The 17,187-nt window shown below is 35.5% G+C and overlaps 1 protein-coding gene across 1 annotated transcript in view; it reads left to right on the top strand.

The window, feature by feature from the left end:
- Positions 1-10,546, top strand: part of GPR149 (G protein-coupled receptor 149) — a 62,566-nt gene extending 52,020 nt beyond the window's left edge. Inside the window, exon 4 of the mRNA XM_045556245.1 lies at positions 9,951-10,546. Coding sequence (XP_045412201.1) covers positions 9,951-10,523 — 573 coding nt within the window. The 3' untranslated portion in view covers positions 10,524-10,546. The remainder of the gene's footprint in view (positions 1-9,950) is intronic.
- The last annotated feature ends 6,641 nt before the right edge of the window (positions 10,547-17,187 follow it).

Genomic DNA, 17,187 nt, shown 5'->3' with positions numbered 1-17,187 from the left:
AAGTTGCCGCTCTTCCTGCTATTTTTTTCTTTTAATGTCCTTACTTACTGCTTCTCCCCCAAAATCATCTTAAATGGTCTTGCTCAACTTAAATTCCTCAAGGTCTGTACTTTTAGAGGCCTAAAAGTCACCTAAATCACCTAAAGATCATCTGTATGAGTTTGAGATTAAAATGTTCAGTCACTTGGATTATTCATGAGTTAGTGATAGAATTCTAGCTTCCAGGGCAGAAAACCTATGACTAACTTCTGGCTAAAGCAGATTTCTTTTAAAGTAACAGCATGATAGAGTAGAAAGAGCACTTAACCAGAGTTAAAAAAAACGAAGTCCCATTTGCCATTTTTACTACCAGTATTGAAGTTCAGATCTTTTTCTTTGCTCATATGATTTTAAAAACCTCCTAATTGTTCCCCCTGCCACCACACTCCATCTTTCACAGAGTCCTGGTGCCAGCCCTACTACTATTACTTATGTGACCCTGGGCAAGCTTCACCTCTGTGGCTGTCAGTTCTCCCTTTATAAAATGAGAAATTGCAACTCCATGGTATCTGGTAAGGGCTATGATCCTACCTGCTATAATATGTCTTTCTTAAGTTGAATGATTCACATAATCAACAGAATACTTCACCTTGTTAGGAGAGAAATTTGGAGCAACTCCTTTCACATTATAATTTCACCCTGAATTCACCTAGAAGGTTACAGTGAAGAAATAAAAATATTCAATATACCCAAGGTCGGTAAATCTGAATCAATTATCACAGCAGATTATTTGTGCTAATGTGTTTACATGGCATGCTCTCTTCCTGCTGGAGCATTTGTGAAGCTTAGAGACTTCTTTTTATTACCAAATAAAAAAGCTCCCGACCGCCTACACTCAGGAATACAGCAATAATGGATTATCATTATTCCTGACAGCATATGCTAATTCATAGACTTTTAAATGAAAAGAAAGAAGAGACTATGAAATGAATCAGTTTATGTTCTCTGAATCTATCATTCTTTGTCATGCAATAAACTTTCACATACAATTCAGTCCCATAATATTTTATTTTTATAAAAGGAATATGCTCTAATATGACCTTCTGATGCACTTGTAACTGTATTGTTTATTATATAAGACTATTTAAATATAAATTTTAAGCAGCAATATTTTTAAAGATGATCCTATTTTTTGTGCTTTAAAAAGTTAAAACATGGAATCTAAAAAGCATATAAGGTCAACGTTTTGCAGATTCATCCCTTTATGCACACTTTTATTTATCCATTTAACAATTATTTTTGAGGGCCTGCCATGTGCCAGGCACTGTTACACATGGTAGAGAAAATAAAGATTAACAAATAAATCCTCCCTTCCTTTGAAGAAATTACATTCCATATGGGTTTGACAGAAATGACCACACAGACCCAATGTCCAGAAAAATAATGGGCAGTTGTCAGACTTCGAAACATAAGTTTATTTTCAAATGTATTTTTGTACTTGTTTGTGTAAGATATTTTATTAGTTCCCTAAGGCTGCTATAACAAATTACCACAAATTTAGATGGCTTAAAACAATAAAAACTTGTTGTCTCACATTTCTGTAGGTCAAAAGTCTGAAATTAAAGAGTCAGGAGGGCCATACTCTCTCTGAAGGCTCCAGGGAAGGATTCTTTCTTGCCTCTCCCTAGCTTCTGGTGGCTCCCAGAAGTCCTTGGTGTTCCCTGGCTTGTGACAACATAACTCCAATTGTCTGCCTCTTCTCATGATCATCTTCCCTCTACATGCATCTGTGTCCAAATTTCCCTCCTCTTACAAGGACATCAGTTATTGGATTAGGACCCATCCTAATCCAGTATGACCTCATTAAATTTGATTACACCTGCAAAAATCCTATTTCCAAAAAAGGTCATATTCACAGTTTACAGTGGACATGAATTTGGTGGGGAGGAGATGCTATTCAACTCGTTACAAATGTGAATAACAATTAAAACAGTATTAACAGCCTTTTGTATTATCTTCTACTTCTTATAATTAATGTTCATTTTACTCTTAAGGTTCTATTGCCTTTTACTTTTATTCTCTTTTTGAAATTGTTCTTGAACTTTCTGAATGATTTACAGATCTGCAGGCTACATTATCATTTGTGATTCAAGTTGTATAGTATTTCCTTTTTTGTTATTGTTTCCTGAGATGATACTCTTTATTCGAACTTAAAGTTCACATTGCCAATTTGTTGGACTCAAATGTTTATAACAGTTTTTCCTGTAAAATTAGTGAGGGTAGTTTGACATATTACAGACACTGGCCACTTTGAGAGTACTATAAATTTTTGTCTGACTAGGACCATAGAATTTTTTTAATAGCTTTTCCTTTTAGATAATTTAATTTTTTTATTTTTCCTGCCATCAGTGCCATTCTCTACTCTTTTTAAATATGAATCAGATATTAGCTATATCCCCATTGGGACTCTTATTCTAATCAACCAAAGGACTAGGGCAAAATTTTGAGACAACACTCTCCACCCAGCTTGTCTCCTCTCTCTCTGCTAACCTAAAAATAGAACAAACCCAAATGCGGCACAAACTCTAAATGTCAAACCCTGAGGCTGACTACCATCATAGGCAACACACACTCAGTACCTGCCCTCCACATTCTGAGTGCCTTTCTAGTAATATTTTGCAATCTGTTCCTTCTACTTATTAAACTTCCATGAGCAAAATAATAATAATAATTTAGAAATATAAAATATTAAAAGTGAAATACCCTGCCACTATTCAGTCGGAGAGAAAACAATTGTTTAGTGTGTAGCCTTTCAAACCTTTTTTCTATGCCTATAGTATATATGTGTGTTTGAGTGTCTGTGTATGTTTTTATTTGTATACATGCATAATTTTCTGGGTTGATTTCTGGTGGGTGTTTTTCTACAAGAAAACTAAATCACACCATAGATATTGTTTTTCAGTTTGCTTTTATAACCTAAAATATATGGAAATTATTTTGTACAGGCAGTAGTCATAGTTTTACCTCATCTGTTCAAGACAATTTTCCAGTACATAATTATATCACAATGTATTCCACTATTTTCTGTATGTGGACATTTACAGTGTTTCTAATTTGAGGGCTCACAACAGTGTTAAAATAAACATTACTGTTTTCTGAAATCAATATTTGGTAGAATTGACTCACAGAAATAAGAACACTGGCAAGTATATGTAGTTTTTGTTATATAGTCAAATATCAAAATTTATACTAAAGATGGTATCAATCTTTTTACTTCTGGGTTTTTTTGTTGTTTATTTTTTATGGAGGACAATATAAGAAACAACAATGGTCCATTTTTTACTTACTTTTTAAAAATTATTGGTAAAATTGCACATCTTTTATGTATTTACTCTCTATTTTTATTTCTCCAATTATTTTGCTCATTTCCCTTTTCCACTTTTCTGTTAGATTGATTATCTCATTGATTTAGAAGAGTTCTCTATATTATGACTACTGTATTTTATTTTAATGCAAATACATTCTTCCAGGCTACCTTTTGTCTTACACCTTTGTTTATAACATATATTTCTATAAAGAGATTTTAAGCTTTGTTACAATCAAATCTGGCCATCTTTTACTTTGTGGTTTCCAGTTTTCATTCCAGATTTGGAAAAGTCTTATTCATCAAGGACTTTACAAGAATTATTAAGAATCAAAAATTTTTTTGCACGTAACATGAAAAAGTTATCTAATTTAATTAAGGAAAAGCCAATAATATGTAAAAAGTTTATTTGAATCCTTATCCCACTTATTTTTGTTTTTTGTTGCTAAAATATAATTACTCTGCTTATTTTGAAATGCCATCTTCTTGATATACTGTATCTGGTTTCTTGACTCTACTTTCTTTGACAGATTTATCAAATCTTTCTGTTAACACCCTGTATTAATTGTTGTAGCATCAATATTATATTTGGAAATCAACTTCAATGTCTGTTTCCAAATTTTATTCTACAAGCATTTATCTCTGCAAATAAATCTTAAGAGAAACTTTTCAAGTTCCAAGATAAAATTCCACTGGGCTTTTTATTAAAATTGTATTAAATCAGTGAATTAAAAGAAAATTGCCATATATACAATATAGAGTTTTCCTATGCAGAAACATTATTTCTTTTGTCTCTTATTTATTGAGGACTTCCTTTAGTGTTGCCATATTTTCCTCATGAAGTCTCATACATTGTTATAGTTTTGTTGCTATTTTGAATGAGACCTTTTTAAAATTATTTTTTGGTTGGCAACAGTTATTGATTTCTTAAAGTTTTTACCTAGAATTCAGCCACTTTCCTAAACTCCCTATTTAGTTCTTTTCTAGATTTGCTTTTCTAGAATTTTCTAAGCAGACAATATTTTCATCTATAAATTATGATAATTTTATTTCTTTCTACTCATTATTTATATTTCTCAATTTTTTTCCTGATTTTTGCCCAGCTAGGACTTCTAGAACAATGTTAGACAAGTGTTAATATCACCTGTAAAATCTGAACCCTGCTCTGGAAGGATTCTTTGGTCTACTTTTCCCTCACTCGGCCTAAGTTGGGCACCCTTATTCCATATTCTCATAATACCCCAGCCTGAGTCTATTGCAGCATCTATCACATGGACATACGATTGTTTATGAGCTTGAACATTTTTGTATTCTGTGGGCTCTTAAGCTATTCGAGCTTCTTCATTCCATTACTACAGACCTACCAGCTAACCCACTCCTTAGCACATAATAATGGTTCAATTAGTCTGTTCTCCTAGCTTCTAATCTCTATTTTAGTCCTCCCTCCAAACTCCTAAAAAAGGTAGAAAATTCTGTTGATTTTACTCAGTCTGTCAGCTTCCTCCTTGTGTCTCTAACCCTATTACTACTTCTTTAGTTTAAGCTGCCATTTTCTCTTACCCAGAGAAATGTTTCTGTAACTTAAATAATATACAAGTCCCCTTTAAAGGAAAAAAAAATCTCTATAAACCTCACTGTCAAATCAAATTGTTATGATTTTGCTTAAAGATGTGCAAATAAAATTTGGTATAAACTCCTCACACTTATAGTTCTTATGCAAATCTAAACCAAAACCAAATTCTTACACTAAATACTTTTAAAACCAGCATAATTAAAATTATTAAATTAGCTTAAAGTGACAGATAGAACTGTTTTGCTGAAACTAACTTACCAATTTTGGATTAATAGTATAAAGTTGTATGCTCAGATGGCTATTTCTATGTGATCTGTCTCTATGTTGTCCCTCCAATTTTTTAATTGTGGTAAAATGCACATAAAGTTTGCTGTATTAACCATTTTCAAGTGTACAGTTAGTGGTATTAAGTATATTCATATTGCTGTACCACCATCACCACCATTTATCTCCAGAATTCTTTTCATCTTACAAAACTGAACCTCTATACCCATTAAACAATAACTCTCCATTCATTCCTCCTCTGAGCCCCTGGAAACCACCATTGTACTTTTTGTCTTTATATTTTGACTACTCTAAGTACTTCATATAACTGGAATCATACAGTATTTGGTTTTTGGTGATTGGTTTATTTCTCTTAGAATAATGTCCTCAAGGTTCCATGTTGTAACATATGTGAGAATTTCTTTCCTTTTTAAGGCTGAAATAATATTCCATTGTATGCATCTACCACATTTTGCTTATCCATTCATCTGTTGATGGACACTTGGATTGCTCTGACATTTTACCTATTGTAATAATGCTACTATTAATATGGGTGTACAAATATCCCTTAGAGACACTATTTTCAATTATTTTTGAGTATATACCTAGAAGTGGAATTGCTGGATCATTTAGTAATTCTATTTTTTAATTTTTTGAGGAACTGCCATACTGTTTTACATGGTAGCTGTACCACTTCATAATCCCTCCAATAGTGCACACAGGTTCCAGTTTCTCCACAGCCTCACCAGCATTTGTTGTTTTCTGTTTTGATAGTAGTCATCCTAATGGGTGTGAGGTAGTCTTTTATTATATTTTTTATTTTCATTTGTCTAATGATAAGTGATGATGAGCATTTTTTCATGTGCTTTTTGCCTGTTTTTATATCTTCTCTAGAGAAATGTCTATTCCAGTCCTTTGCCCATTTTTTAATCAGGTTGTTTGTGGGGTTTTTTTGTTGTTGTTGTCATCTCTGTGTTTTTACCTTGATAACTCTCAAATCGAGACTGTTTGAATAACAATGATTCACAAAATGATTTTAATAACTCGAGACTGTGTGCCATTTCAGAAAAATCGGACTTCACACTTAGCCAAACTATGGCACTATGCAATTCTCAAATGCCAATTTTAATGAGCTATCATTTAATAACTCAGTAAAGCTTGCTTATTCATTTGCAGGTAAGGTTAGCATGGGGGAACTATCAAAATCTGCATTATGTGGATGTATAAAATGAGGTGCAGAAAAATTCCTCATCACATTTGCTTTTATATTAACTACTTATCAGTGATGCAAGTTGGTACATATAATGACATAATTATACTGTTGAAGCTCTAGTAAAGGTTCTTTGAAGATAGACATGCCTACACTGCTGGGTATTATCTAATATTTCTCTTTTATACTAACACACTCTGTAGCAGTTTGTTTATACAATGCCCCATATCAAAGACAAAACTTAGTCACATTTTTTTAAGCACTAAGGTAGAGTTGTACGTTTTTTTCTTGTAGAAAGCATAATGTAAGGTAGTTCAGCTTTCAAATTAACTAGCTCTCAGAGTAAAGAAGGCTGTATTTATAATTCATCTTATTAAATGACAGTCAAATTTTCTGATTGAATAATGTCGCAATCAAATTCGATTTTAAAAAGAAACAGAAGTTCCTGTCTTTGAAAACAAAAATATTTTCTGAGGATGGAAACTTTTTAGGATGGCCCTTTACTCGATTTATCACTCAGAAAGCAAGGCTTTTAAAACTATAAATCTTTTCTTAATTATTAAGATCAATTTCAAATGCCACCCTTATATGAAATCTCCTTACCACAGATAGTCATTCGTTAAACCCTATAGAACTTGGTTCCTATCTCAATTACTACACTTAGAGCTAAAAAAATTTTATTTTGTTTTTTCATATGTGTTTCTCACCTAATCATCTGTGAGGTCTTAGAATGAAGAGATAGTATCTATGTATAACCAGGACAAGCTCAGAATCTTGCACATAATAGATACTTAGTAAATGTTTAATGAATGGATGAATAAAAATAAAAGTGAAGGCCCCTTCCCCTTTGCCAAAAGTTGCTGTCATCGAACAATGGACTTGCTGTCTAATGCACATAGAAGCCAATACTGTGGCACCAGATTTTGATGGGGGGGGAAGCTTTACCGCAAGGTTGACAGGCATGGAGACAGGAAATAACACTCAAATCTGTCTCCTCTAGCTGAGATCTGGGGGCAGGATTTTTTGTTTCTTTATTTTATTTATTTTTCTTAGAGAGACAGGTATCACTCTGTCACACAGACTGGTACAATGGACCGATCATGGCTCACTGCAGCCTTGAGCTCCTGGGCTCAAGCAATCCTACCTCCTGAGCCTCCCAAATAGCTGTGATTATGGTCACATGCCACCACACCCGGCTGGCAGCAAGTTTCATAGGCAGAGAGTAATTATGAGGGAGATAGGAAAATGCAACAAGGTGTGATCGGATTGGGCTATGCAGAGAGGCGGTGCTAGGTCCTTGGCTTTTAAGTTTGTACTGCAACAAAACAGGGCACCCCTTGCTTCTTAATTTAGTCCTCATTCCTCATCCAGGTACTTAAGTGCCTTATGCACTTGACTTTTTCATTCCAGCCGGCTCCAGGGTCACTAATCTGGCATACTTGGTTCATGTGGGCATGTTCAGGATATGTGCCTTGAAACCTGGGCAGTCCATTGATTTTACATTGCCACTACCAAAATAATGCTCTGGTGCAGTAATGAACCTCTGTTTCTCCTACTTTAGCCAATATTACACATGTGGAGTCAATAAAGTTCTTTGCCTTAGCAGAAGGTTAAATTTTACCATGTGAATTTTTAAAGTTTCCAGCCTTCTGAGAGTGCAAGGCCCTAAAGTTAGATTCCTAGGTCTCCTTAAACTTCTCTAAATAAAAGAGAATCCAAACTGTTCTCCAATAGTGGAAACCTGGGCTTCCTCTAGCTGCTGTTGGGTCCAGATTGAAAACGCCCATGCCAAATAGGGTAACCCTGCGGTCCCCAACCCCCAAGCTGCGGACTGGTACCAGTCTGTGGCCTGTTAGAAACCCAATACACAGCAGGAGGTAAGCAGCAGGCAAGCCAGTGAGGCTTCATCTGTATTTACAGCTGCTCCCTATCGCTGGCATCACCACATAAGCTCTGCCTCCTGTCAGATCAGCAGCGGCATGAGATTCTCATAGGAACGTGAACCCTACTGTAAACTGTGCATGGGAGGGATCTAGGTGGCGCACTCCTTATGAGAATCTAATGCCTGATGATCTGAGGTGGAGCTGTAGCAGTGATGCTAGCACTGGGGAGCAGCTGCAAATACAGATTATCATTAGCAGAAAGGTTTGACTGCACAATAACTATAATGTGCTTGAATCATTCCAAAACCATCTCCCCACCCCCATCCGTGGAAAAATTCTCTTCCATGAAACCAGTCCCTGGTGCCAAAAAGGTTCAGGACTGTTGGGGTAACCAAACTCCCTCCCCTGAATTCTACTGGTTTGCCTGGGACTGATGGGTTTCCTGCAGTGAAGAAATTTCAGTGCTAAAAGTAGGACAACTCCACTAAATTGGCAAAAAAACATGATCCCCCATGCCAATTCCCCAGGTGGACAGACACATTTATACCAATCCAATTAGTAACTCCAGGCTTTAAAGGTAGTAGGCCCATATATAAAAAGTGTCTGTTAACCTCCACCTTATTTTCTGGATGACAACATTTCTTTAGTTAGAGCAATGGGTCTCAGACTTTACTATGCAAGAGAATCACCTAAGGGCTTGTTAAAATACACATTGCTGGACCCTGTACCCAGAGTTTCTAATTCAGCAGGTCTGGGGTAGGGTTCAAAAACCTAAATTTCTGGAAAGTTACCAGGTGATGCTGATGATGCTGGCTTAGAGACTCAGTTCAGAAAATCACTGCTCTAGAAGTTTGGCATATTACTATCTTCTGAGACTAACATGTAATCAAAAAAAGGATCATTTGAAAGTATGAAGGCATGAATCAGCAGTAAGAAGCACAAACTTTTTATAAGAATCAATCTTATTTTTTTCTTATATATACATATACGTATACATATATAAGCGTAATAGAAAAGGTTTAAACCTCAGGCAAATTTTTGCAGAGAGGTAGAGGAGTTCTTTACTATTGAGTTTACTGTAATGACTGATTTCTCTGTGGAAAAGCACACTGTAGCACAGTTCTGATGACATTTAATTTGTCTTGTGTATGCTCACACCTAACATTTCAAATATCCTTTGAACTTAATTTGAGGCAGTTTCAAAATTATCATTCCCTCTGGCATACTAAACGGGAAAAAAAAGTACATGATGATAACACCAGTCTGCATTTCTTTCAATCTATGTAAACTTTTTAATATAACTGAATATGTAACAAAAATATAAAAGCAATATCAGATTGTAAATATGCATTTAATTTTATGTCCAAATTCTGTCCTTGGAAACACCCATTATAGCTTCCCATCAGTACAACAATTTTCCCTTCAACTGTGGAAATATGGCCTTCACCTTCAAAGAAAGGTTCCTGACTGCCCTCATTTAGATGTCTGGTCTGACCTAGGAGAAACTGAGCTATGGCACTTTGGTGCCAGAATTTAAATCCCATATCTGTAAAAGGTTTCTAGAGAAATGGATCTGAAATAGAAAAACTTTACCTTTCTGATGAATAAAATGAATTTCTAAATGTCTCAGTCTCAGAAATGGGTTTCCAATAATAACAATTTTGTTTCTGTCCCCAGCGTTCCGGTGGTGCCCTTGCCATTCCCCTGTGTGCATTCCAGGGGACTGTGTCTCTCCATGCACCTACAGGAAAAACCCTATCTCTTTCTACCTACGAGGTAAGCGCAGAAGGGCAAAAAATAACCCCAGCCTCTAAGAAAATAGAAGTCTATCGATCCAAAAGTGTTGGCCATGAACCAAACTCAGAGGATTCTCCCTCCACGTTTGCGGATACCAGTGTGAAAATACACTTGGAGGTTCTTGAAATTTGTGATAATGAAGAGGCCTTGGACACTGTATCGATCATTAGTAACATCAGCCAATCCTCCACACAAGTCAGATCTCCGTCCCTACGCTACTCACGGAAAGAAAACAGATTTGTTTCATGTGATCTAGGAGAAACAGCCTCATACTCCCTCTTTTTACCCACAAGTAATCCTGATGGTGATATCAACATCTCTATTCCAGACACTGTTGAAGCGCACAGGCAGAACAGTAAAAGGCAGCATCAAGAGAGGGAAGGCTACCAAGAGGAAATCCAGTTGTTAAATAAAGCTTACAGGAAAAGAGAGGAAGAAAGCAAGGGGAGTTAGTGATCATTTGGTCTAAAGAAAGAATGGCTCCGCCACTTCACCACTTCAAACTGCAAAGCTAACACCTTTGTTGTGAGACTGATTTCCTTTTATTTGTTGGTTTATGTAAGCTTTACTGATTTAGTTTTTAATTATTTTTCCTGTGAACAGCTGGACTAGTGCAAACACTTAAGTGCATTTGATGTGTTACCTAAAGATCACACACTGTGGTAATTAAAAGATTTTGTTTCTTATCTGATTTCTAAAAAAAATCTTTTCTAAATCAAATCTTGGCCTAGTTTACTAATGTTTGTCAACCTCTGAGTAAACACAAAATTGTATAAACTCAATGAATATACTGTTCCCATGCACATATTTCTACACATATTGCTGGCCTTTACTGCAAGGGGAAAAAGACATTTTAGGAATGGAAGAAATGTAGCAAAAATCCAGGTTGCATTTGAAGAGGCCTGCATAAATGTGGCTGGCAAAGCAAGCTTATTACATTTACTGCTTTAGCTTTATACTGATTTCTAGGGAATATATTCTTCTGTAAAATGCCAAATTAGCTTTCAACTTGGAAACATGAATATCCCTAGTCTATATATAGTTGTTTCCTTCATTTCTATCAAATACAAATTGTTGACTGTTTTTTTTGTTTGTTTGTTTCTCTCTTAAATATAACAGTGTTTTCCTTTCATTCTTTTAATATGTTAAGACTGGCCCATAAAACAACTGTGTTATGTGTTACAGGTAGAAGTAGTCTTTAACTCAAACATTATTAGAAAAAGCTGTAATTGTATACTTCATTGTAGAATTGTTTTATTTATTCGAGTAGAAATTGAGGGAAAATACTGGCAAATTTCGTTCTGAGAAGCATACCCAACTAGGATAATAAGCTTCTGGATAAAGCAAAGGAAAATCCTCCAAATCTAAAACAAAAGTATCTGTTTCTAAAGCTGTGGATTGCACAAACTTTCTTAGCCATTCTTGAAACAGAAAAATTTACTTCAAATATTATATCAAACACAGTTTTTGTTTCAACATGTGTTGTCTCAAACAACTCAACTATTTTATTAAATGATTGTAAAGTATACATTTCAAGATTAATTTTAAAATGCATTATATTGCAAAAATGCAGAAATCACCTTGTCAGAATACTAGTAATGTATATTTCAAAAATTATAAAGTGATTTTTCTTCAAATTACTTTATCTAATCTTTCTGTAAACATATATTAAAGTATTATTTAAATGTTTATTTTCCAAAGTTACTGAATTGACTTTTACATGATCTTAGACTTTGTACACCCCTACCTTACTCATATATCTTATGTATTTATTTACAGATTGAGTGAATTATTTTTTAGAATGATTTATTTTGGTTTCTATTTAATTATATTGAATCAGAATTCTAAATTACTTGACATAGACCCTCATATTGTTTTATCTTCAGATTTTTTTTTTTTTGCCACAAAGACAAGTCAATGTCAAAATTATTATCTCAGTGGACTTTCTCCATCTCTCATTTAACTTTTCAATATTTTATTATCTAAATTTAGGAAGCAAGTATAATGCCATCATAATGTTTGTAAAGCAAGCCTTAAATAATGCATAACATATAGATTCAAATTCAAGTGTATTACAATATATTTTATTTTAAAAGACGTTGTGGCTGGGCTCAGTGGCTCACACCTATAATTCTAGCACTTTGGGAGGCTGAGGTGGGAGGATAACTTGAGACCAGGACTTCAAGACCAACCTGGACAATGTAGCAAGACCCCATCTCTAAAAAAGATAAATAATAAAAGACTTTGTATCACCAACATTAATGGTTAGTTTAACACAATGACAAATGGGCAGATCAATCTAATGTTATAAATCAATAGCATTAAATGTCTTTATAAAATAAAAATTGAACTGAACATTCTAATAATGCTTTGTAAAAGATAAGCTTTAATATCTTAAATTTAGATGTATAATTTTCTGAAAGAGAAAGGTGATATTGCAGCTCTAAATGCAATTTCCAATGACAAAGAAATTAGAAACAGGATCATAATAAACCTGAAGAAAATAAAGATTTGAATGCAAATAAATTCTTTATATGGCATTTTGAATGGGAAGGAGAAGATAATGGAAATCAAAAGTTTAAAGAGCATAAGAATTGGATTGGAAGACAGTAATACACATTTTTCCTCCTGTCTTTCATTTTATTTTCAATGGACATGAGACTAGGCTGAAAAACTGCAAAAAAATTAGGATATTTCCATTTAGTTGCCCATGGGTGTTCAATTAACTATACAATGAATGCACTTAAAAATTCTGCTGCATTAAAACAATAGCAGGATTATTTAGCCCAAAGACATAGTTTGAGCGGCTCATCAGCATATTACTAACCTGTAATGCTTCAAACTCCAAACCAACAGTATCCTAATCTACAAGAAAAATCTGCTAGGGCTGTGCCTAAACATGAATGGCTCCTCCAAATTCTTGGTTAAGAGAGGGGAAGGTTAAGCTGAAGTAAACTGAAGTTTACTTCAGTCTACTTCTCCTTTAGAGTGATTCTGATTGTGAAAGTATGTTTCTGGTAACAGAAGTACCTTTATAGATACCTTGTGCTATATCCAGATATCTTAGCCTTGTATAGTTATATTGTTCTTGTTATTAATAAATACTATGTTTTGTATCACTTATCACTTTTTTCCTATAAATTGATTTAACTGAAGACAGAAGCTACTTGTTACTTGATAAAAATATCACCATCTGGTGGTGACTACTACAAACTGCAAACACATAATCCTTAAAACTCTCTTAATAACTTAAACACATAAGATAAAAGCCCTAAGATTTCTGAGAGTTGTGACTGACAGAGGCAACTTATTTTGAAGACAACAAACATCACAGTGTTACTTAGAGTATAATAAAAATAGACTTTGATATGCATTACTTGGAAGTTTTTCTTGATACGGTTCTATAGTATTGGATTTCAGAAATAGATTTCCTTTTAATTTCTTACTTTTTAGCTACTTTCATTTATATCTTCATTCTAATATTTAATAAATGACTGCTGCAGAAATTATTCTAGGTACTTGGGATTATAACTATGAACAAAAACAAAACAAATTATAAATACATATTATGAGTTTGAGAGAGCTGTAAAGTTAGAGAACACAGTCCACACAAGATTGCCTTCACTCCTGACACCAATTGCAAGTTCAGGGGGTTACCTGTTAGTAACAGGTAACAAGGGGTTATGTGTTACACGGTTAGTTTCAGTAATTCACAAGATGGACTCACAGAACTCATGAAAAGCTATATTGTCATGGTTATGGTTTATTCCAGGGAAAGGACATAGATGAAAATCAGCCCAGGAAAGAGCTCATAAAGCAAAGTGCAGGAAAAGTTCTAAATGTGGAATTTCTATTGTACTGTCCCATGGAGTCATGAACAGCATTACTTTCTTGGCATTACTGTGTGACAACATGCACAGAGTATTGCCAACCAAGAAGCTCATCTGAACCTTGGGGTCCAGAGGCTTTACTGGGGCTCCATCATGGCAGGAGCAGGAGTAAGCATGATTGACTGCTCATATGATTGATCTCAGTTTCTAGCTCCACAGGAGGTTAACCTGATATAAAATGATCCAAAGCCCCCATCCAAAATCACATTGTTACATCTGGCTGGTCCAAAGCCCCCAGACAAACAAAGACACTATTATCAGGAATGAGATTCCAAGGGCTTAGAGATTACCTTCCCAGAATCTAAAAACAAAGGCCAAACTTCTCTTTGGATAGGTTAAATTCTTTACTACATGTTTACATATATGCGGTAGTGCTAAGTATGTGTGTATATATACACACATACATATACATGTGTATATGTATACACAATATATATGGTGGTACTAAGTGTATTGACAGAAAATAAGGAACAGAGGTAATAAGTTTTAAGGAGTAAAATTAGAAGAAAGGGACAAAGGTGGAAAGAGTGCTTTTTCCTATAATTCAGTTAAGACTCATTGATAAGGTAACATTTCATCAGAGACTCAAAGTGGGGAAACATGCTATTTGATTAGGGAAATCACAGTCCCAGCAAAAGGAACAGAAGAATCCAGAAGTAGGAGTTTGCCTTTTGTATTTTGTGAAACCATCAAGGTCAGTGTGAATGCAGAGGAGTGAGAGAGAGAGAAAGTGTGGTTGGAGATAAAAACAGATAAGGGAAGGGAAAGAAAGGTCATTATTGCCTTGTAGACCAGGTATGAACTTCATGTCCTATTCTAAATGAAGTGAAAAGTCATTGGTGGGTTCTGACCAAAGGGGTGACATGATCTGATTTCAAAAATCACTGTCTGTTGTGAGGGGGCAGAATATATAGATACAAAGATGATCAGAACAACTCCAGTTAGGAGGCTATTTGAATAGTCTGGGTTAGAGATGACATTGGTTAGGATTAGGGTGATAGTAGTAGAGATGGTGACAGAATTATATTCTGATTCAATAAATAAATAGGATTTCCTTAGTAACATTAAATAAATTGCACATTTCTTAAATGCCTATCTATGAAGCCTGTAGCTTGAGGGAAAAAAATTACCTCTGACATCTATTTTATGTCAATAGTGTACTATCTCAATGTCTCTTCAGCCCTCCATGTATCACAGGGCTGAAAACTGTATTTTCCAGTCTCTTGTCAGCAAGGTTCAGGCTTAGCATCTAACAACGAGAGGCATTTGCGCAAGATTTAGAAGGCAGAGTTGAAGAGAAGCAGCAGCAGTTAAATGAATGTTCCTTGTCAGCGGGGCCTTTCTGCTCGAAGACATGGTTCGGAGGCCTAAGTCCCTTCTATCTTATAGTTCCACATTTTTAATGTATGGTTCTTATGATCATTATGCTCATCTGCATCAGCTGGCAGATGGGAAAAGAACGTGAGGGATTCTGCACTGGAGTTTCTAGTGAGACTGGCCTGGAAGAACTGCACTTCAATCACTGCAGCTTCTGCTACATTAGATAGAATTCAGCACACAGCTACACCAATTCCAAAGAAGGCTGTGAAATATATCTAGCCATGTGTAGAGGAAGAAGAACCCATAATATGGTGACTAGCTATGTTTCAGGAAAATCCTGAGACAGTATGGAAAAACTTCCCCCCAAAGTGAAAGGGAGCTGAGAAAATAAAGAATGACTCAAACAAGTCCAGCTTGGCGAGTTAGATGAGTTTATTAGAGGTTACTTACAAGGGCTCTTACTTCTGGGTGGCACAAGAATTTCTTCCATAGGAACTTTCTCGCATGCATCTGCCCATCCTGTGGTGTTGCCTAAAATCCCTTCCCAATGAGTGATATAGAGCTTATATATTGTATCATTGCTTGTTCATAGTGAAACAAATCAAACATACCATCATCATGAGCCATGATACAACCCATGTTATGTTAATGATATTACAATTTTTCACTAGGCAGGGATTTTGGTATTACAATTAGCTAAAGGGCACTATAGGACAACCAAAGCAGTTTTAAAGCAGTCAGGGTTGGGTCAGGTGCCACGGCTCACACCTGTAATTCTAGCAATCTGGGAGGCCGAGGCAGGAGGATCACTTGAAGTTAGGAGTTCAAGACCAGACTGAGCAAGAGTGAGACCCCATCGAAAATATGCCAGGTGAGGGGGTGTGCACCTGTAGTCCCAGCTACTTGGGAGGCTAAGGCAGGAGGATCTCTTGAGTCCAGGAATTAAAGGTTGCATGAGCTAGGATGACACCACTGCACTCTAGCCAGGGTGACAAAGCGAGACTTTGTCTCAAAAGAAAAGCAGTCAGGGTTGGTTTTAGCTGACTCTTTCAGGGCAAGAAAGTACTGAGGCACCTAAGAAAGTGCTGGACACTTTTCCCCAGGCCCAGTAGTTATCTTGGCACCTGCCTACTCTACTTTGTAACAGTTTTGCTGAGCACTCCAGGCTAGCACCATGTTTCTGTTGTGTGGTGGAGAACCTGCATTTTCCCCTCAAGCTAGCTAGCTAGTTTCTGTCTCATGCCCTATAATCCCAACTAGACAATCACATACCATACCAGAGTAGAATGTAAATGGTGGTCACTGTCCAGTCTTACAAAATGCAGAGGCAGCGGTGCTGCACACAATAATATAACAATGATATATATTTTCCTAACTTTGAGTTTTTTGGTCTTAACTCTGAATTTGTGACCTCAAGACTTTAGCCCAGACTATGATGCTCCAAACATAGGTCAGCTTGTTTATAACAATCTCTTTTATAGCTCAGGATACAAAGAAGATCATATCTACATGTGTTTCCTACAGTCATGGGTCCTAATTTCAAATACATAAAGAATACACATGCACAAACATTCACATAAACATAGAAAAACATATTCCTCCCGAGAATAAGCAGTAATTTGCTGGAACTGAGCATTCAAAAATCCAAATATAAAATGACTTTGAAGACAATATTTTGCAATATTATGTAGAGCAATTTAGAGTCTTGGAGGCACATTGTCTTGAAACCCTTTGTTACAGGGGAGGATCTTTGCTTTACCTTTACATACCCAGAGTCCTACTGGGTAATTTTTCCAGAAAAAAAGGAAAAAAAAATAAGACTCAGAAGTAAATTTTACTCTCTACCACTTAGTAGAAATTCAACTCCCCAAAACTTTGAAATCTCAAGGTCAAAAAACATAAGGATA

This window comes from Lemur catta, chromosome 1, assembly GCF_020740605.2.
Source record: "Lemur catta isolate mLemCat1 chromosome 1, mLemCat1.pri, whole genome shotgun sequence".
NCBI classification, from domain to species: Eukaryota; Metazoa; Chordata; class Mammalia; order Primates; family Lemuridae; genus Lemur; species Lemur catta.
Note: the sequence above shows the minus strand (reverse complement) of the source record. Positions and strands in the feature narration are given on the sequence as shown.